General features: G+C 39.5%; 1 protein-coding gene across 1 annotated transcript in view; it reads right to left on the bottom strand.

The window, feature by feature from the left end:
- The window catches only part of CLCA4 (chloride channel accessory 4), a 39,531-nt gene extending 20,806 nt beyond the window's left edge, over positions 1–18,725 (bottom strand). Inside the window, exons 1-4 of the mRNA XM_037136542.2 lie at positions 18,498–18,725; positions 4,724–4,864; positions 4,439–4,586; positions 1,020–1,128 (exon numbers count right to left, since the gene is read on the bottom strand). Coding sequence (XP_036992437.2) covers positions 1,020–1,128; positions 4,439–4,586; positions 4,724–4,864; positions 18,498–18,656 — 557 coding nt within the window. The 5' untranslated portion in view covers positions 18,657–18,725. The remainder of the gene's footprint in view (positions 1–1,019; positions 1,129–4,438; positions 4,587–4,723; positions 4,865–18,497) is intronic.
- Between the last annotated feature and the right edge of the window lie 2,413 nt (positions 18,726–21,138).

Raw genomic sequence — 21,138 nt, 5'->3', positions numbered from 1 at the left:
GATTGTTTTCAAAAAAGAGATCTCCAGAAGAATGTGATATGGAATAACTACAAATGTTTTGATTAGTCAAGGAACATTTTTATCCAAAGTGAAATATGGCCTGAAGGAAAGACTGAGGTACTGCCTCAGACAGAGCAGAATGGTGGAGGCATTTTAGACATATGTTTTATTGCACAGAATTGCAATTATGCCCATATTGCATGGGATATATCAAACATGCTGGGATGTGAACACATTTTCAATGTGCTTCCAGTTCATATTTAAGAAACAATGACTAGTTTTTCTACAGTCATTTAGGGAGTGTCCTACATATATGTATGCTCCTACTATCCCAAAACTCAGTGAATATAATGTTATCTATATTAACAATCGTGATGAATTTCCTGCAGTAGAAACTAGACATTTAGAGGGAGTGTGATATAAACAAATATAATCATTATAACACTTTAAAATATGTGTCCTGAAACTGGTGCTATGAACTGATAAAAGGCCTTCATTGAAATCATGTATCTTTGAGTTTGTGCATTTTTAATAAGTCCCCAGCCCCAGTGGGGCATCTAAGATTGATTAAACTGATGGCGCACAATTTTAGATAGACTTCTTCCACCCATTCAGCTCTCTTGACCTCAGAACTGAAAGTATTGCCTTTTATTAACTGTGATGTTAGATTGGTATTTTAAAATAAATTTTATAAATCCTAAGAGATCCCTGTTGGCTCCTTGAAGCTGGTTGATTTCATTTACAACTTCAGTGTAAATGAGTTCTGGCAGCCATAGTGGAGAGGTATGTCACCTTGGCTTCCAAATGCTCCTGAAGTTATCTGTATTTTAAATGGGCAACTAGTACTTGGAGATACATTTTCTAAAAATGAAACAAAACAAAACTAGAAAAGCACTGTTTTGTCATATAGCATCTGTTATCTACATTGGGACAAAATGAATGGTATTTCAAATAAATCAAAGTAAGGAAAAGAGAAAGTTACAGGCTGAAGTAATTTAAGAAAATGTAAATGGTCATGCCTTGTTGCTTTAATTGTTTTTGACGAAGTACTGTAATAAGGCTTCTCTTCATTGTACTCATCAAACACTCCCCAGCGGAGATGGGCCCACTCATGGACAAACAGTCTACCTGTGGGAAAATATTCCAAATACATGGTCGAAATTCAAGTGACAAAATTCATCCTTCACATATTTTAAGAAATGCCCTAATTTGGGTTTTAAATAAGTGCCAATATTTATATTTTTGTTTATAAAAACATATAGCATTATCTTAAATTATAATATTGTATATAATATATTTTAATTCTACAACATGTGAAATCAACAAAACATTTATTATGTGTGTATGTATATTCTATGGATGAAATAGACTGGGCTTTAAGTTTTGGATTTTGGAGTTAGGGGACAAAATGTCTTAGATATTACAATAGTTTTTGGTTCTATAAAGTTTACTCTGTGTTGGGAACCACCTGCCTGGTTTCAGAAGCTGTAACCCCCCATGGCTAAAGCTGACTGAGACCTTGGGACCATAAGCCATTAAGAAGACAAAACTTATCTCTTTGGTAGGGGGTGCTGCCTCTGCCCCCTTTTACTTCACCCTGCTTGGCCCCAGGCGGATGACTGGTTAGCCAATGATGGCTAAGATTCCTCAAAAGAGGGATGTTCTAAGACAGGCATTATCACTAAGGGGCCCTCAGGGAAGGACTTGTGTGGGGGGGGCTCTAGATAAAGGGGGTGGTGGACCCTTGACCCTCAGCTTTGACATAGCCTGAGTCTTTATTCTGTCTGCAAGAAGTATCCTAATCTCTTGGCTGCTTTACTTCCCTTGTCTGACTTAAATGTAAAATAATGCCAGAGGGTGATGCAGCCATGGGCAAAAACAGGTGATTCCCTGGGGTGAACATGCCTGAGAAAGAATGCGTAAAATCCTGTGAAACCTGTTTTGTTGAGAATGTCCTCAATTTTCTGATAAGGGTCCAAGCATGAAATGAGTTTGTTTTCCAAAGTTTTATGGCCCTTTAGCTAACTGACCCTGACTCAGAATAAGCCCTCAGAGTTCTTTGTGTGTTATCTGTTGTTTGATCTTTACTGCCTGACAATGACTGATGAGCTTTACCTGTATTCCTGTGCAAATTGAACCCAATAAAAGCCCACTGAAGAAAAAGCTCCTGGCCTTTCTCCTTTGAGAAATTGGTCACCTTTCCTCCCCAAAAAGATTATGTCTTGGTAGACTTCTTATCTGTGGTGGATTGGGGACCCCTGAGGGCAGAACCCCACCACAACTCCTACTAACAACATGAACAGATATGTAAATTTGTGGTATGAAAGTTTTAACTAAATGTTAAAAATGTCTATAAATATTTTTTAGGGGAATCAATAATAAAAAAAGATTGAAAACACTAGTATAGATTAGTATAGATCATATATAATGCTGAGGATATCTAAATGAAGTGATTAATTTATAGCACTTAGGACATATAAGCATTAATTATATGAAAATAATTATAAATTATATACTTAACACTATACTAGGTACTAAAAATATAAAGTGAATAAGATATTCTTTTATTAGGATGAACTTACAGGGAGTCAGAATAAAAACATTTTTTTTCTAAGAATTTCAGGGTAAATGGAAAAATAAAGGTAAATCCACAACCTGATGGAAGAAAAACCAAGTAGGATTTTTGTTTTATTAATATTAGCAAAGCTTCAAGGAAATAGACATGGAGAAGGGGAAGTTGGAAGTATGAAGTACATCACGTCTCAGTTCCCACTAGCCCAGTTCTCAATTCTAACAGCATTCCGCTCTTTGTCTGTGTACTTTTAATATCTACTGTGATGGCAGTCTCCAGCAAACCGAGCTAATACCAGGAGGGTTAAAATATACTTCAGGCAATTATTGTTGTTCTTATCATTTTATTACAAATTGCATATATTTTGAGGACTATGTTCTTAATCTTATTTTTCAAGAGCTGTATTGTTGTTAGAACACTGTTTTTTCAGAATGTGAGTTTTCACAAACACTTGTTTAACATTATAGGGGAAACTTCTGTCTAAAAGTGAGGGGGAAAACTGTCAGTTATGGAATAGGGCTGAGGGGAGGGGTACAAGAAAAGAGCAAGAGCTCAAGTGGGAATGTTATCTTTAAAAATTGAAGAAAATTCTCCTCAATTAAGATTAGGTGAATGTTGGCATGAGTTTAGAAGTAGAGAAGAAAAAGTAGGGGTTCTGTTTTCTTAATGAAGGCATCTGTTGACTGATGATATTGAATGAAGTGACTGGAGATCTTGAAAAATATGGTAGAAGTTTTAAAACAGTTCCTGAGGAATGAGAAAGGGAATTGAGAAGAGGCAAGTACAACATTGCTGAGTAGGTTTGAGGGCTTCACTAGGTTTGAAAAATGTGTTTTTGTAATGATACCAATTAATTTTGTAATTTTCTTTCACAATCTTGGAAACATTAACAGGAGCAAATGGAAATTAGCTGGAAATTCAGCAGAGAGGATTTGGCAAGTTGAATGAAACATAAGGATAAAAATGGTGAGGGACTTGAACTACTTATACCTTGCTAAACATTCTAGGTAGGGACACAATTAAAGCTATAAGGGAGCAAAAGATTAGAGGTGCCAAAGAGAAGAAACATGGTCAGACTAAAGTATGGGAGAGAATCAAGTTTGGTATGGGATGAGATGATAGAGCTTTCAAGACTGCGGGGGAAACAGGTTCAGGTAATGATGAGAACCAGAGCTAACTGACAGAAATGAGAGACTTAGTGAATGCTCATTGAATGGACAATTGAAGAAGGAGAGATAATCTTGGGGTATATGGATTCAGGCATGTTTTCCTGTTTAGTGATATATGAAAAAATGTGCTTTAGTTCATTTGAATCAATGATCTTAACTTTTGGATTGAGCTAGATGAAACTGCCATTCTTTATAGGTAAGAGTGATCACTAATAGACAAGCACATCTGCTTCAACCAAAGAAGTTAAATGATAATATCAGCAACTACAGCCCAAGAGTGTTTTCTCTTGTCTGGGAACTGTCATCTTGGCTTTTTTTCAGCTTTTCATGCATTTGCCTTCCATCAAGGTGGCATGTGATTGACTAATATCCAGCTGTGGAGAACTGAAAAATTAAGAGATGAAAAGTATGTTTTGTAAGAAAAAGACTTATTATTGTTGTTCTGTGTTCAAATGTCTGTAGACACTCTACTAAGTACAGTTACATGGATTATCTAATTTAACATTCACAATGATTCTATAAAGTAGTAATTCCTCTATTCACCATTTCACAGGAAATAAGCTCAAAGAGGCTAGCTCACTTATTGAAGGTCACACAGAGCCAATAAGCAGCGGAGCTCTAAGGCTTGTACACTTAACCTGGATACATAGCTGCTTTTTGGAATCATCACAAACTATATGTTGACCTAAATTCCTACCTGTTGGTCCATATTCACTTTGTTTTTTTCCAAGTACAAAGTCAGGGGTGAGATGAATGTTTTTTCCTTTTTCTCCACAAGCTGTGAACTTCTTGGTGTATGGCTCATCTCTGCCTGCTTGGGTAGGTGGTGCAACTAAAACATCAGCCTGAGAATGTTTAAGAAGATTTTTAAAATGTTAGAAATACAAACGATAACATTTAGATTGGAAAACTCTGAAACAATTTGCAGCACAGTGGAGAACCAGAAAATTTAATATCTTAAGAAAAGTTTTTTGACTCTTACCTGTTCATAGTTTTCATATTTTGGTATCTTGTACAGAGAGTTTTCCTTCCAAGTCTCAGGAATTAATATTGATACTTGTTTGAAATAAAGTCTTTTCCCTGTGGCTTCAAACAGGTAAGTAGATGCTTTGGTCACCATGTCCTGTTACAAAATGAAAAAATATGTGAGGATGATCAAGTGAGAGTGAGCTAAATGTGCAGAGGTTCATCACAGGCATTTGCCAGATTGAGAGTGGACAGAAAAAGCAACTGACTAGTGAGCAAAGTCTCTGCTTCAGAATTCTAACTCCGCCACCTTTCGATCCAAAATTATAGCTTAGTCTTGCACATTTAAAAGTTTTCAGTATAATTCTTCATCAAAAGGCAAATATTTCTATTTGGTGTCAAGAGAAATTGCATAATGTGATAAAGAGCATTGACTTGAAAATCACCTACTTGGTCCAGTGGTGGCATTAGCACTTTCTGGCCAATAGATCTTGGCCAATTTATATAACCCTCTGACAGAGCTCAGTTTCCTCATCTCTTAAAAGGACTGTTGCTACCTATCTTTAAAGTTGGTAGAGTGGATGGAGGGCAGCTCTGTGGTGTCCCCAGGCCTGCGGGTGGAAAGGGCCCTGGGCGCTTCCTGGGCTCCTGAAACCAGAGTCCTGAGACCTTCCCAGAATACAACCTGACCAGTATGCCAACAGTCCAGTAATGCCAGCCTTCGGACGCCAAGCCTGTGACTTCCTGGTGACAGCCAACTGACCAGGACCCTGTAAGGTCCTTCCCCTTACAGGAAGGACTCCCTCCTTGCTGACCCCCCCCCTTTCAGGGCACCCCTGACCCAGGGGTAGGTAGTACAGCGTCCATTTCCAGCCAGAAGCAAAAGAAGATGAGACCTTTGTCCATTTTCCTTTATATGATTATAAAGTGGGTGTAAATCTGAAAGGAGGAATGTTGATACAGGGTGCATCCAAGGGGAGCCCCCAGAAAGGATTTAGGATAGGGTCCAGAGTTTGGGGTGTCCAAGAAATATTGAGATGTCCTCAACCCCCCCAGGGGGAAGGAACGAATGGAGCAGGGCCATTGAGAGCTGTTTTGCATAGCAACGGTTTTGCAGCTGACCTCTAGAGTGATTATTTGACATATCTGTGGCCTTTGGCTAGTTTTGTAGATGTGTTAAATAGTGTGGCCAGGCTTAGAGCTAGGGGAATGAAGTCACTTACCCAGGATGTAACTAGGAGCAGAGCCCCTGAGGGGGGAGGCCTGTATAAGAGTTTAGAAAAGATCAGCTCCAGGACATGAAGGGATAAGTACCCAGGTAAAAGAGGGAGCCACTCGGTTTAGGGCAGAGTGGGGACCCCTGCAGCTTCAGTAGAAGAAGCCCACATGGCTTTGGGGTTCCCCCTTTGGCCACGTGGCCTAGAAAGCAAAAGAGACTTTAGAACTTGGTACGAAAGAACTCTTGCCAGTGGACCGTGAGGGAATGCCACATAACTTTGGATTGGCTAGAGATCCTGCCTGATACAGCTGATGGTGCCAGCGACCTGAAACACAGATGTGTACTCTTTCCTGATTTACAGTACCCAGAGTTGGGACAGTGCAAGTAGGGAGCAAAGACATGAAAGTATTTTAGGTTAAAAAACGGTTTCTGACTGCTCTTTTGCAATAATAGAACTAGAATTATAGGTGATAGCAAGGGAAATACCTGGTCTTTACACCATCTGTATTCTTTTTGCTCTAAATCTTTGATTGCTTTGTTAGAACTATGTAAGTAGTTCTACAAAGAAGTATACAATAATCCAAAAGGAGAAAAAGGCCTCAGAACCCCTCCCTGATAGTAGATCACAGGAGGAGAAAAATGATGAGGAAAGAAACCTCATTAATGCTCTGAATCCAGGAAAAGGGGGGACTTGTTTATTCCTACAAAAATGTTGTTATGCTAAAACAAGCACTAATGTTGTTTAGCATAAAAGGGGGGAATAATGTGGGAAGCTTTGGAAGATCTTTGTTCACCCAAAACCCCAGGCGCCCTGGGAGAGTGATGGGGCCGTCTGGGAAAAGCAAAGAGCAGGATAGTCAGTAGGACTGGGACTAGCACCCCTGCTGATAGAACCAATGATCACATTCTGCTTCTGTATCCCACTTTTGTCACATAGACAGGAAGACCCCTAAGCTATATAACCCCCCCCAAGAATCCTTTATTCGGGGCTCAGAATTTGGAGGCTGACTCCTCTGGGCCCGTGCACATTAGTAATAAACCTCGTACTCCAGAATCCCTCGGTGTCTGGTTGCTTCGATTTTCCTATAATGTAGCAAAGCGGAATACAGAAGTGGAATATGGAAGTTGGTTCTGACTGGGGGTGGGGGGGGGTTGCTAATCTTAGCCCTTGAGAACATCCTGTTGTTTACTTTCCCAATGGGCCTTATCTCTCTTCCCAGGGTGCTTGGGGTTTGGGTGAACAAAAGGTTGTTCAAAGTTTCCCACATCACTAGTTCTTGTATTACTATTCACATTGTTTTTATCTTGTTGCTTATCAAATTTACCTAGATAAATATTATTCATTTTAATTCATTAATCTAGACTCAATTTACAATATGGTCACACAAAAATTATTGAATTTAAATAGTGGGAAATTTAATGTTTCATGTATAAAATCTCAGCTTGAATATCCTTTCCACAGAATGTTTTCCCTCGCAAACAAGGTTAGTTGTCTTTACTGTCTCCTAATGATACAGGGTGCAGCCGGGGGGCGAGGGGGGGGGGCAGAAAGAGGATTGGAATGGTGTCCAGAATTCAAAGTGTATAGGAATATTGGAGAGACATATAAGATGTCCTCACCCTCCCCCCCCCCCCAGGGGGAGGAAACGAATGGAGCAGGGCCATTGAGAGCTGTTCTGCATAGCAATAGTTTTGCAGCTAACCTCTGGAATGATTATTTAGCATATCTATAACCTTAAACTGGTTTCATAGATATGTTAAATAGCAGCGGCCAAGTTTGGAACCAGGGAGAAGGTAGTGGCTGGGACCGAGGATGGAAACGAGGGGCTGCGCTCCTGAGTGAGTAGGGCTTGGGGACTCAAGATGGAAACTAGGGTCTGCGCTCCGGAGTGAGAAGGCCTAGGGGAGAGCTTGGAAAAGACTGGCTCTGGGACATGAGAGGAGAACTGCCCAGGTGAAAGGGAAAACCACGCAGCTTTGCCAGAATGGAGATCCCTGCCACCAGGTGAAGAAGAAAGACAATGCGCTTTTGGTGGAGCGTGAACCCCTGCGGCTTTGGTAGAAGAGGCCCACGTGGCTTTGGGGTGCCCCCTTTGGCTGCGTGGCCTGAAAAAGCAGGAGAGACTTTGATTGGAACTGGGTACAAAGGACTCTTGCCAGTGGACCATGAGAGGGTACCACAGCACTTTGGATTAACTCGAGATCCTGCACAGTGACATAGCTGACGGTGCCAGCGGCCTGAGACATAGACGTGCGCTCTTTTCCTGATTTACGATACCCGGAGCTGGGACAGTGGGAGAAGGGAGCGCTGTGTGGGTGTAGGTGTACAACCTAAAGGACTTTGATATTTTAGTGGAGGCATTAGGCCTGAATAGCATTAAATAAACATTTTGTTTCCTTTTCACAAATCTCTGGCATTGAGAGATGTCTTTCCAATTGGCGGCGGACAGAAGAGCCCAGTAGATATTAGTATTTTGTTTTTGGGAGGGGCCTCTGTTGTATAGCAGTTTTGGGCATCCCTAGGTGGGCCAAATATTGTATTGCCCCTCCCTCGGACCTCTTGTTCGGTAACACTAACATCATAAAATAGCTTCTTGTTCCTCTCATCATATCTGCACTTAGCTACACAGCCTTTCTCTTCCTTGAGAGATTGCTGAGGGAGGGGGTGTGTTTTACCTTACCAATTTCTTTCGAGGGTCTATCCAAGACCTAAAAAATATTTTTGTTAATTACTTATTAAATTGTATGAATTTATAATTGATACAGGGTGCAGCCAAGGAGGGGCCACAAAAAAAGATTTGGAATGGTGTCCAGAATTCAAAGTGTATAGGAATATTGGAGAGACATATAAGATGTCCTCACCACGTCCCCCACCCCAGGGGGGAAGAGACAAATGGAGCAGGGCCATTGAGAGCTGTTTTGCATAGCAACAGTTTTGCAGCTAACCTCTAGAGTGGTCATTTAACATATCTATAACCTTTAACTGGTTTCATAGATATGTTAAATAGCTGTGGCCAAGTTTTGAGCCAGGGAGAAGGGAGTGGCTTCTACCCAGGATGTAACTAGGGGTAAGTCCCCTGAGTTACAGCGCCTGTGTGAGAGCTTGGAATAGATTGGCTCCAGGACGTGGGGCAATAACTGCCCAGGTGAGGAGGGAGCCATGCAGTTTCAGCAAAGTAAGGGTCCCCTCTTGGCCAGGTGAAGAGAGAGCCACACGGTTTGGGGCAGAATGAGGACCCCTGCAGTCATATAGGGGAGAACCATGCAGTTTTGGTGAGAGGGCACACCCCTGCAGCCAGGTGAAAGAGAGACACATGGTTTTGGCAGAGCGCGGACGCCCTCTTTCCCAGGTGAAAGGGAAAACCACGCGGCTTTGCCAGAATGGAGATCCCTGCAGCCAGGTGAAGAAGAAAGTCACAGGCTTTTGGTGGAGTGCGGACCCCCGCAACTTTCGTAGAAGAGGCCCACGCAGCTTTGGGATGCTTCCTTTGGCCGTGTGGCCTGGGAAGCAGGAGAGTCTTTGCCTGGAACTTGGTACAAAGAACTCTTGCCAGTGGACCGTGAGACGGTGCCACAGTACTTTGGATTAACTGGAGATCCTGCCTGACTGTCAACACAGCTGATGGTACCAGTGGCCTGGAAAAACGAACATGTGCTCTTTTCCTGATTTACAGTACCCGGAGTTGGGACAGTGGGAGAAGGGAGAGCTGTGTGGGTGTAGGTGTATACCCTAAAGGACTTTAATATTTTAGTAGAGGCATTAGGCCTGAATAGCATTAAATAAACATTTCATTTCCTTTTCACACACACACACACACAAATAAAGTTGGTATAAACCAGAAATGAGTTATAAAGTGCTCTATACATAGACAGTCATAAAACAGGTTGATAGCATTACTCTATAAATCTAGTAGGGAACAGTCTTAATCGATACAAGTTTAAAACATTCCATAGGCATGGGTCATAGGAGAGGCTTTTCATTACATACCCATTCCCCCAGTGGAAGCACCTGTGTTTGATTGGCGCCTGGGAGTGGGATGATGGAAAAATCTGTGGTAGAGGTTTTTTTTTTTAATTTATTTATCTCTAGAGGGGAAGGGACGGAGAGAGGGAGAGAAACATCAATGTATGGTTGCCTTTCATGCGTCCCCTGCTGGGAACTGGCCTGCAGGGAACCTGCCTGCAACCCTGGCATGTGCCCTGACTGGGAATCGAACCGTGATTGTCTGGAGAGGTTGTTTTTTGATCGTAGACAGAACTTGTTGCTTTCCTCTCAAGGTGAAAACAATGTCATCCCATATTGTTCAGTATTCTGAACCCCAAAATGCAATGATTAATAAGAGAAATAGTTCCACTTAGACCTTACTATCTAATGGGGAAAATAAATGGAGGAAAGGATTTTATGGTAATTTAGTCCGCATGATCAAACCCAGTGAATAATTGAGAGATCCTAGGTGCTAGATGATGTTGTCAACCTCTTCACCTTGCTGGCAACATTCCAGTCTATACTGACGTTTTCTTCAAGGTAGGCTCTTATCCTCCATGATACTTCCTGGCCTAGCATAATCCCAGAATAGGACTCTCCTTCTTCAGGAATTCCAGGACTCTCTTTTCTTTTCTATTGAAGGCAGGTCAGTGTGCTTACTCATATGTACTGAAGAGAACAGAGCCATTAATTCAGAGAATTGAAGGCCCAGACAACTAGCTGAGAGTTGGGAAAAGGGCTTGGAGAGCACCCATGGTAGGTTGCCGATTACTTCATCACTAGCCTAAAACACATGAAAGAATTTTCATCTGTTCTCTAAGGATGTCTCCCTTTTCCTTTTTGTTTTGATATGTTCAGGTCTCACCAAGTCATTTCCTTCTGCTTGAAGTGACAGCTCTGTCTGTGCCAATGAGCTAAAAATGTATGTGCTGGTTGAACTCACCAGAATAAAAAGGAGAGCAATGAAATAAAATCAGAAATGAAACAGGAAATGTTACAAGTGATAGCAGAGTAAACAAAGAATTATGAGACTATTATGAACAATTATACGCCAACAAATTGGACAACCTAGAAGAAATGGAAAAAATTCCTAAAAACATATGATATGCCAAGACTGAATCATGAATAAATAGAAAATCCAAATTGACCAATCACTAGTGAGGAAATTAAATCAGTAATCAACCCCTCCCCCTAAAAAAAGTCCAGGACCAGACAGCTTCACTGGTGAATTATATCAAACATTCAAAGAAGAATTAATATTAGTTCTTTTCAAACTTTCCCAAAATAGAAGAGGAAGGAACACTTCTAAACTCATTTTATGAGGACAAAAATATCTTTTTTAAAAGATTTTATTTATTTATTTTTAGAGAGATGAGAAGGGAGGGCATGAATGTGTGGTTGCTTCTCATGTGCCTCCTACTGGAGACCTGGCTTGCAACCAAAGCATGTGCCCTGACTGGGAGTTGAACCAGTAACCCTTTGATTTGGAGTCAATGTTCAATCCACTGAGCTACACCAGCCAGGACAGGACAACGATATCCTCATACCAAACCAGATAAGGATTCGACCAACAAGAAAATAAAATTACAGACCAAAATCCCTAATGAACATAAATGCAAAAATTTTAGAGAAACTATTAGAAAATGAATTCAATGATACTTTAAAATGATAATATATCATGATCAAGTGGGATTTATTCCACAGATGCAAGGATAGTTTGCCATTTGCAAATCAGACAACATGATATACCACATTAGCAAAATAAAGGATAAAAATCATATGGTCATCTCATCAGAAGCAGTAAAAGCATTTGACAAAATTCAACATTCTTTTATGATAAAACTCTCAACAAAAGTGGATATAGAAGGAACATACTGCCTTATAATAAAGGCCATTTATGAGAAGCCCTCAGCTAACATCGAGCGAGCTCTCAACACCCTTTTCCTGACTCATCATACTCAGTGATGAAAACTTTTTCTCTATGATCAGGATCAAGACAAGGATGCCCACTCTTCCACTTTTATTCAGCACAGAATATATTGGAAGCCCAAGCCAGAGCAGTTAGGCCAGAATAGAAATAAAATGCATCGAAATCAGAAAGGCAAAAGAAAAACTCACTATTTGAAGATGGCATGTTATTATATATGAAAACCATAAAGATTCCCCCCCCCTGAAACTGTTAGAGCTTATAAAGAAATTCAGTGAAGTTGCAGGGTACAAAATCAGTATAAAATATATGTAACATTTCTGACAGTGAACTAATCTACAGGGAACTATCAGAAAGGAATTAAGATAACAATCCCATTTACAATCCAAAAAGAATAAAATGCTTAGGAATAATTTTAAATAAGGAGGTAAAATTACTGTACACATAAGACATTGATGAAAGACATTAAAGAAGGTAGAAATGAATGGAAAGATATTTTATATTTATGGATTAAAGAATCCATAATGTTAAAATGTTCAGACTTTCGGTCAAGAGAGAAGTGTATGTAAATATACTTTGCTTCCTTGTGCAACCACAGAAAAAATTACAACTAGACTCCAAAATGAATAACAACAAGAGCCATAAAAAATCAAGCTGTATGGAAGTCTGACAACTGAGGATTTAAAGAAGCCACGTTTATCCAGATGGGTAAGAGTTGGGGAGATTTGGAGATGGGTGGAGAGGCATGGAGATGCCATGTAGCACAGGGGGCAGTGGTAGCAGAACAGGAGGTCCCACATTCATGTGTGGTGGATAAAAATGGGGAGGGATACCTTGGGAGTGAGGAATCCTAGCTCTAGGTAAGGCCACACAGCCCAGGGGTCTGGTGCCAGGAAGATAAATCCCCATTACTTCTGGGTATAAAAACTAGGGCAGGGGTTTGGGGCAGCAGAAGAAACTGCAGTATTTTCAGGAGACTCCGCTTAAAGGGCCTACGTGGACTTAGAACCTGCATTGACCCTCTCCACCCCGCCCCAGGATTCAGCACTAGGGCAACAGCTGGAAGGGCACTAGTTACGTACGGGGAGTAAGTGAAGTGACTAGAAATAGAGCAAGTGCTGGGCAAACCTCTAGAAGCCAGTCAGTGGCATCATCCCCCCTTCAAGCCCTCCCTCCCACACAGAGCCACAAAGTGGTGAAGTGGGTTGCCTCATCTGGTGATTACCTGAGACTCTGCCTCACACATTTTATAAGTGCCTTTTCCACAATAGGCCATGCTACTAAGACAGCGAGTCAAAGCAGCTCTACCTAATATACAAAAACAAACAGGGGGAGGCTGCCAAATTGAGGAGACAAAGAAATATGGTTCAAATTAAAGAACAGAACAAAACCCTAGAAAAAGGACTAAATGAAAAAGAGATAACCAACCTATCAGATGCAGAGTTCAGAACACTGGTGATCAGGATGCTCAGAAACTCATTAAGGTAACAACATAAAATACACAAGAAGAAATGAAGGTTACACTAGATGAAATAAAGAAAAATCTACAGGGAACCAACAGTGGAGGGGATGAAGCCAGGACTCAAATCAATGATTTGGAACATAAGGAATAAATATGCATTCAATCAGAACAGCAAGAAGAAACAACAATTCAAAAAAACCAAGGACAGTATAAAGAGCTTCAGGCACATCTCCAAACATCTGAATTATAGGGATGCCAGAAGGAGAAGAGGAAGAGAAAGAAATTGAAACTTATTTGAAAAAATAACAAAAGAAAACTTTCCTAATTTGGTGAAGGAAATAGACATACAAGTCCAACGAACAAAATGAGTCCCAAACAAGTTGGATCCAAAGAGGACCACACCAAGATACATCATAATGAAAATGCTAAAGGTGAAAGATAAAGAGAGAATCTTAAAAGGAGCAAGAGAAAAGCATAGTTTTACCTGCATAGGAGTTCCCATTAAGTTTATCAGCTGATTTCTCAAAAGAAACTTTGCAGGCAAGAAGGAACTGGCAAGAAGTATTCAAAGTGATGAAAAGCAAGGAACTACAATGTAGATTACTCTATCCAGCAAAGCTATTATTTAGAATGGATGGAAAGATAAAGTGCTTGCCTGACAAGATAAAATTAAAGGAGTTCCTCATCACTAAGCCATTATTATATGAAATGTTAAAGGGACTTATTTAAGAAAAAGGAGATCAAAACTGTGAACATGAAAATGGCAACAAATTCACAACTATCAAGAACTGAGCCTAAAAAACAAACTAAACAAACTAGAAGAACAGGAATAGAATTATAGATGTGGAGATCACATGGAGGGTTACCAGCTGGGAGGAGGAGGAGGAGAAAGGGGGAAAAGATGCAGGGATTAAGAAGCATAATTGGTAGGCACAAAGTAGATGGGGATATTAGGAATAGTATAGGAAATGGAGAAGCCAAAAAACTTGTATGTATCACCCATGGACATGAAATAAAGTGGGGGTTGTTGCTGGAGGGAATGAGAGTACTAAGCAGAGGAGGACAAATGGCAAAAACTGGGACATCTGGCCCTGGCTGGTGTAGCTCAGTGGATTGAGCGCGGGCCTGCGAACCAGACAATCATGGTTCGATTGCCAGTCAGGGCACATGCCTGGGTTGCAGACCAGTTCCCTGCAGGCCAGTTCCCAGCAGGGGATGCACGAAAGGCAACCATACATTGATGTTTCTCTCCCTCTCTCCTTCCCTTCCCCTCTAAAGATAAATAAATAAAATATAAAAAAAAACTGCGACATCTGTAATAGCATAATCAATAAGATATATTTTTAAAAAATGTTCATACTAGCCAAGATAACCTACATATTCAATTCAATTTCCATCAAAATGCCAATTGTATTTTGTACAGAAACAGAGCAAACAATCCTAAAATTTGTGTGAAACCACAAAAGATCTCAGGTAGCCAAAGAAATTTCAAGGAAGAACAAAGCAGGAGACATTATGCTCCCTGATTTCAAAATATACTGCACATCAGTAGTAACCAAAGGAGTATGGTGCTGGCATAAAAACAGCCTCACAGTTCAATGGAACAGAATCAAAAGTCCAGAAATAAACCTACATGTATGTCATTAATTTATGACAAAGTTGGTCAAGGACCATCTCTTCAATAAATGGTGTTGGGAAAACTAGACTGACCCATGCAGAAGAATGATACTGGATGCTCTCTTACACTCTATACAAAAGCTAACTCAAATGCATTAAAGACTGACTGTAGAACCTGAAACTATAAAGCTAGAATAAAACATAAGTTCCCTGATTTGGTCTTGGTAGTGATTTTGGGGAGATTTGACACTCAAAGCAAAGATAATATCAAAATAACAATAACAACAACAACAAAAATAAACTGATAAAAAAGTGGGCAGAGAATCTGAAAAGACATTTTTTTTTCCCCTGAAGAAGACATACAGATGGCGAACAGGTACATAAAAAGGTGCACCACATCACTAATCTTCAGGAAAATGCAAAGCATTTTTTTACCACAAAAAATGATAATTTCACACCTGTTAGGATGACTATTATCAAGAAATAATAAATGTTGGCAAAGATATAGAGAAAAGGAAACCCTTGTGCACTGTTGATGGGAATGTAAATTGGTGCAGTTACTATGAAAACCAGTATCGAGGTTCCTGAAAAATTAAAAATAGAACTAGCATTTGATATAGTAATTCTACTACAAAGTATTTATTCGAAGAAAATGAAAACACTAATTTGGAAAGATATATGTACCCTCATGTTCATTGCAGCATTATTTACAATGGCCAAGACATACCTGAGAGTCCATAGATGGAAACTAGATAAAGAAAATGTGGTATATAGAAACAGTGGAATATTATTGAGCCATGAAAAAGAAGGAAATCTTGCCATATCTAACAACATGGGTGGACCTTGAGGGCATTCTGCTAAGTTAAAAAGCTCAGATGGAGAAGAATAAGTACTGTACAATCTCACATATATGAACCAAAATAAAGAAAAAAGAAAAAAACAACAAAACTATATTATGGTGATGTTATTAACTAGACTTATTTTGTTGATTGTTTTCTAATATATACAGATATCAAATTATTACACTGTAGACACAAAACTAATATGTCAATTATATCTAAAAAAAGTTTAAAGGTCTATATGGTGGTTCGAATTATGGTACCAACTGGAAATGTAGGGTTGCCGTATACAGTTGTATGGGTTGTACATTGTATAACTCCAAGGTGCTTTATTTGCTCTGGAGTCTCCATGTCCCTTTGGAAAGCCTTTCGTAGTGGTATGTTCTCAGGTCATGGAGCTATTTCATAAACCCTGTATCAGATGACTGCGATCTCTTGGAGCATACTAAAGTGGCTAATAATTGTTCCTACAGGTTTTTCAAGCAGAAGTCCTATAATATTCATTCTAAATTATTTCTAAGAATTCCTATAATATTCTAGTTGGAGCAAAGATTAAAATGTCAATGTTTCTAAAAGTAAGTACTCTCAAATTAAAAAGACACCTGAATACAGAAATAAGGACAGTTGGCATAGGGAGAAAGTTTCTTCCTTTCCACCAGGCTGCAGACATAAGAAGTCTTAAAAGGCTTGGTTAAATGGTAACCAGAAAACATTCAGCAGACTCAAAAACCTCTTAAGACCTAAATTCCTTTATGCTTAAAAATCTTAAACCATCTAATTTGTGTGTAGAAGATGTCCAACTAGAGGGATAAAAGTCTGTTGAACTAAAAAAAAAAAAGTTGACAAGTGACATCTCAGGCCATAAATTATGAATCAATTTATCATCAAAGTATTTCTGTGGTCAGATATTATCCCAGAAGCAAAGTTTTGTTTACATGTTGAAAAGAGTGATCTTTGTCATCTTGCACAAGTCATAACTCAAACTCTGGCCTCTAAGTAAGTATTCGAAGCCTATGCGCTGGATCTCCACTCTGACTGTGCTATTTAGGGAACCTTTGAAAAATCATTTAATTTCTCCAAATCTCAATTTTATTTTCTATATAATGTAGATGGTAGTTTTTTACATGGTTGTCTGATATTATAAATGCAAGGACTTTCTAGCAGGCTGAGAGAATATCAGGAAACCTATGTAAGCTGGAAATGTTTACTAACAATTGAACTTTTAGTTACACTTTTAGTAGAGGACCATTTTAGCAATTTTTAAAATCCCTATGGTTAATTCTTCCAAATACTGATTTCTGAAGTTCAATGTATTTGAAACTAATTGTTGTTCCCTGGACACTGAGAAGCTATCATTCAGAATCAGCTATATCAACTGCTGTTCAAGCTTTGTTCTTTAGAAAAGGGATCTTTACCTTCCTCTGGCATTCAAAAGGTATCAATAAGTGAACATCATTATGCTGCAGGAGTTTACACAGAATGAATAATAAATGGCAACCACATAACCGCTGCTCACAATTCAGGTCATGCCTATTGGCTTCTGCTAGGTAACAATGCCCATACAGAAGGCTAAAACCGTGAGCCTAAGGACACAGTAGTGGAGGAACTGAATATAAAGAAATAGTAGATGTTGATGACAGGGATAGGGGAAACAAAGATTATAACACCAATCTTTATTACCAGGAATGTTACAGTTGAAAGAAACTTTAGAAATACAGTCTTTGGTTCAGTTCTGGAGCCTCTCTCTTCACTGTCCGCACTACCTAATGAACTCATTTGTTCTCATGGTGTTAAATCTTATCTACACACTGGTAACTCCCCAGTGTTTATCCCCACCCAGATTTTCTTCTGAATTCTGATTCGTATTCCCATTTGTGAGGATATCTAATAATCATCTCAAATTCAAAATGTCCCAATCTTACTCCTGATATCTCAGCTGCCAAATAATCACTTAAGTCTTTCCCTTCTCAGTTGATGATAATTCCCTCTTTCCAAGTGGATAGGCCAAGCACTCCTCTCATCTGCTCAGAATCCTTTCATAGATTCCTGTCTGACTCAGGGTACAAGCCAAGTCTTTCTGCTGATCTGGGTTTCTGCTATCTCTCCCACTTCAGCTCTCCCACGCTTCCACCTTCTCATTTACAGCTGTTTCCCTGGTCCCAACAGGAAAGCTATCACTTCCTGCTGCTGCACTCTCTTATTCCCTACCCCAGATTTTCAACAGGCTCTTCCCTTGCTCATCTTAGGTCTCTGCTTAGAGGACACATTAACAATAAGGCTTTCACTGACCACCCTACCCCTAGTTCAGCCCCAACAACACTGTCTACCCTCCTTTGCTGATTTATTTTATTCCATAGCAACTTGCTACCAACTGAATATAAGGAAAGGGTGCATACAAAAATAACCAGTGAATGCACGAATAAGTGGAACAACAAATCTCTCTCTCTCCCCCACCTCCAAAGTTAATAAATTAAAAAAAGAAAGACAAGTTCAATTGCTCATTTACAGGTGAAAAAACTAGGGATCAGGGAAGCCCTGTGCCTTGTATTTGATTTCATATTGGAAAGGAGAGAACCTCCTGAAAAGCCTCCAGTTCCCACTGTCCTTCCAGCATTGTCCTCACCACACCATCTGCTCGTAAGCTTTCTGGAGCATTCAGAAAGGTCCATAATAAGTGTTAACTACTAATTTTTTTCCTTCTCTATAATTCACACAGAAGAAAAATCCCATTTTTTTCTTACCTTTATTTGCTCAATCAGTGTTTCATTTTCTGGCACATCAGGGTCTATAGCAATAACAATGCCTTCATAGCCATTGTTATTCAGCTGAACAAAGGAAGCATTGGACTCCTGCAGCAGGCATAGGACTAAGAGGAAGACAAAGCTTCTGAATAACACCATTGATCCTCTTAGGTTGTTCCTGGCCTCAGTGTTGGTTTGTTCAAAAGGCTAGTCTATCACCTCTCTCTGTGTCTGTCTCACTCTCAATTTCTGTGTATTTATACCCACACTCTTAACTCAATGGGTGTGACTGCTTATGGGTCAGACATTGCATAAAGATAAGAGTTGCATAATCATTTTGTTGTACTGTGAAAGAGATCAGAAAAGTAAAAATAGAACTTGTTACAAAATACACATTTTTGACTTGGGAAGATTTTTCTGTACTTTCTAATTTTAGTTAATTTCCTAAATATGGACATGTACTTTGTGTTTTCTATAGAGTGCAATATGGAAATTAATAAAATTTTATAATGAAATGAATAGAAATGATAATGCTAATGTTGTTTTTCAGTTTTACAAAGCAATTTAATTATTGTTTAGCTTATTTACCAAAGGTATAAATAATGAAAAAGAATATTAAATTATTAAATGTAAATAACATCAAATTAGGTAAGATGTCCTTGAAATATAAACTAAAAAGTTTAAATACTTTGATAAATTAAGGAAAACTTGGCAAAGTTAGAGTAAAATTTTTAGAACTCCTGCCCAGTAAAGAATAAATAGAATCTGCTCTAATAGAAGCATATTTTAAAAAGTCTGGTAGAATGATAACTATAATTTTTAAGAAAAGAGGCTGGTAATATGCTGGTTCCTATTAAAGCAGAGTGAATAATATTAACCCTTAATATTTATTTAGTGCTGACCAGCACAGAGATTCTCTCACTTAATCCTCACCACAGCTCTCCAAGATTAACCCTGAATATTATCTCCATCCAGTATGCAGAACTAAGGCTCTCAGACTTTCAGTAACGTGCCAAGATCACATAAGTTGTAAATGACGGAGTCAGGGTCTGTGCCAAGAATTCCCACCTCAGAATGCATGGATTTAATTACTTTACAATAAGGTAATCTTGTTCTGTAAGGCAAATAATATAACAAAAAAATTTTTTTAAAGGAGGAAGGGGGTCAGTTTAGGAGTTGTGATGATGAATTAAGTATGTCTAGTCCTAAAGAAAAAATAGCCAGTTCTTGTCAGAAACCCAAAAGAGAACTGCAAATATAGTAGCAGAAAATGTCTTTAAATTAAAAGTTCAGATAGGAGGAGATTTGTGTTGCATTTTGAACAAGGAACATCCTCAAGATAGAGGTATCGTCATACATACCCAGACTCTGCCCTTATAGGCAGCATCCCACCCACCCTCCTTCCGTTCCTTCAGGGATATATAGGATAAGTATAGTAGCATAGAGAGTTAGCTAATTATTAATAAAGAAGAGAGAGAACAAAGGAAGTTACACATTGAGTTTAATAAACTGGGGAGCATAAGCCTGTTTGCTTCACCAGGAAGCAATGGCTTCACACCCCAGGGGATTACAGCATTTCTCCACCAAGGAGATTTACACTCCTCCCACCTCCCCTCTGGTATCATATTGTTGGGTGGGGGGTGCAATGGCAGGAGCTTGACCAGGGAGGCCTGTCAGTGTAACTAGGGATTGTGAACCTAACCAAGCAAAAGCTTGATTTGTTGTTTTGGAAAAGGACCTGGTCTGTGCCAAATCCAAGCTAATATAATATCAGGGGAACTAAGAAACTGTCTCTCTTTCTTTCTTGTGACCTGCACTCACCCTGTTCTTTCACACATACTCTGTCACCAGGGAGCACAAGGCCACATGGGCCTGCAGCAGATGATCTGGGCTCCGAAGGATTAAACCTTAATATGAAGCAGAAACTCTGGATACTGGCTTTTGTTTTGGCCAAGATACAGTTGGATGGAGGGAGATGGTACATTGGAAATAGGGACAAATTTCTACTCAAAAAAACCTTGCCTTTCCATGATCTGTGCGTGAGTCATTGGAATGTTTTCCTTGGAATTCCCTGGAAGGGTCATTGGAATGTTTTCCTTGGAATTCCCTGGAAGGGTCATTGGAATGTTTTCCTTGGAATTCCATAGAAGAGCCTGATTTCCAGGTAATTGGAATGTTTTCCTTGTAATTCTATGTGAATGGGTAATTGGAATGTTTTCCTTGTAATTCCATGGAAGAGCCTGATTTCCACTGGCAACAATTGTACATTCACAGAATTAATATGTTGTACAAAATATAGGATGGAACTGTTGGCACTGGCAACCCCAGAGAAACCGTTATTTTCTGGAGGGGAGAGGGGACTGTACATTTAATAAATCTATCCTAGGCAGTCTTGTTCTGGTTCCATCACTGACCTCTCTTCCATTTATCTCTTCCTCTCCCTGACCTCTGGATTGGGGCTTCAAACATGCTTCCATCCCATAGAGTTGGTGCTCAGGAAGTTCTTACTGACTCATGGATGAATCAGTGAATGATTATCATTTTAACCTAAAGTAACAACATATCACAATTCCTAAACAGAAGATTGTCCAAGGCCTTTGAAATGTTGGAGAGAACTGGGGCACTCAGATCTCCTCTAGTG

The sequence above is a fragment of the Artibeus jamaicensis genome, unplaced genomic scaffold (assembly GCF_021234435.1).
Source record: "Artibeus jamaicensis isolate MK-2021 breed Jamaican fruit bat unplaced genomic scaffold, CSHL_Jam_final scaffold_1019, whole genome shotgun sequence".
NCBI lineage: Eukaryota > Metazoa > Chordata > Mammalia > Chiroptera > Phyllostomidae > Artibeus > Artibeus jamaicensis.
The sequence above is the reverse complement of the archived record's forward strand: the minus strand, read 5'-3'. Positions and strand labels throughout refer to the sequence as shown.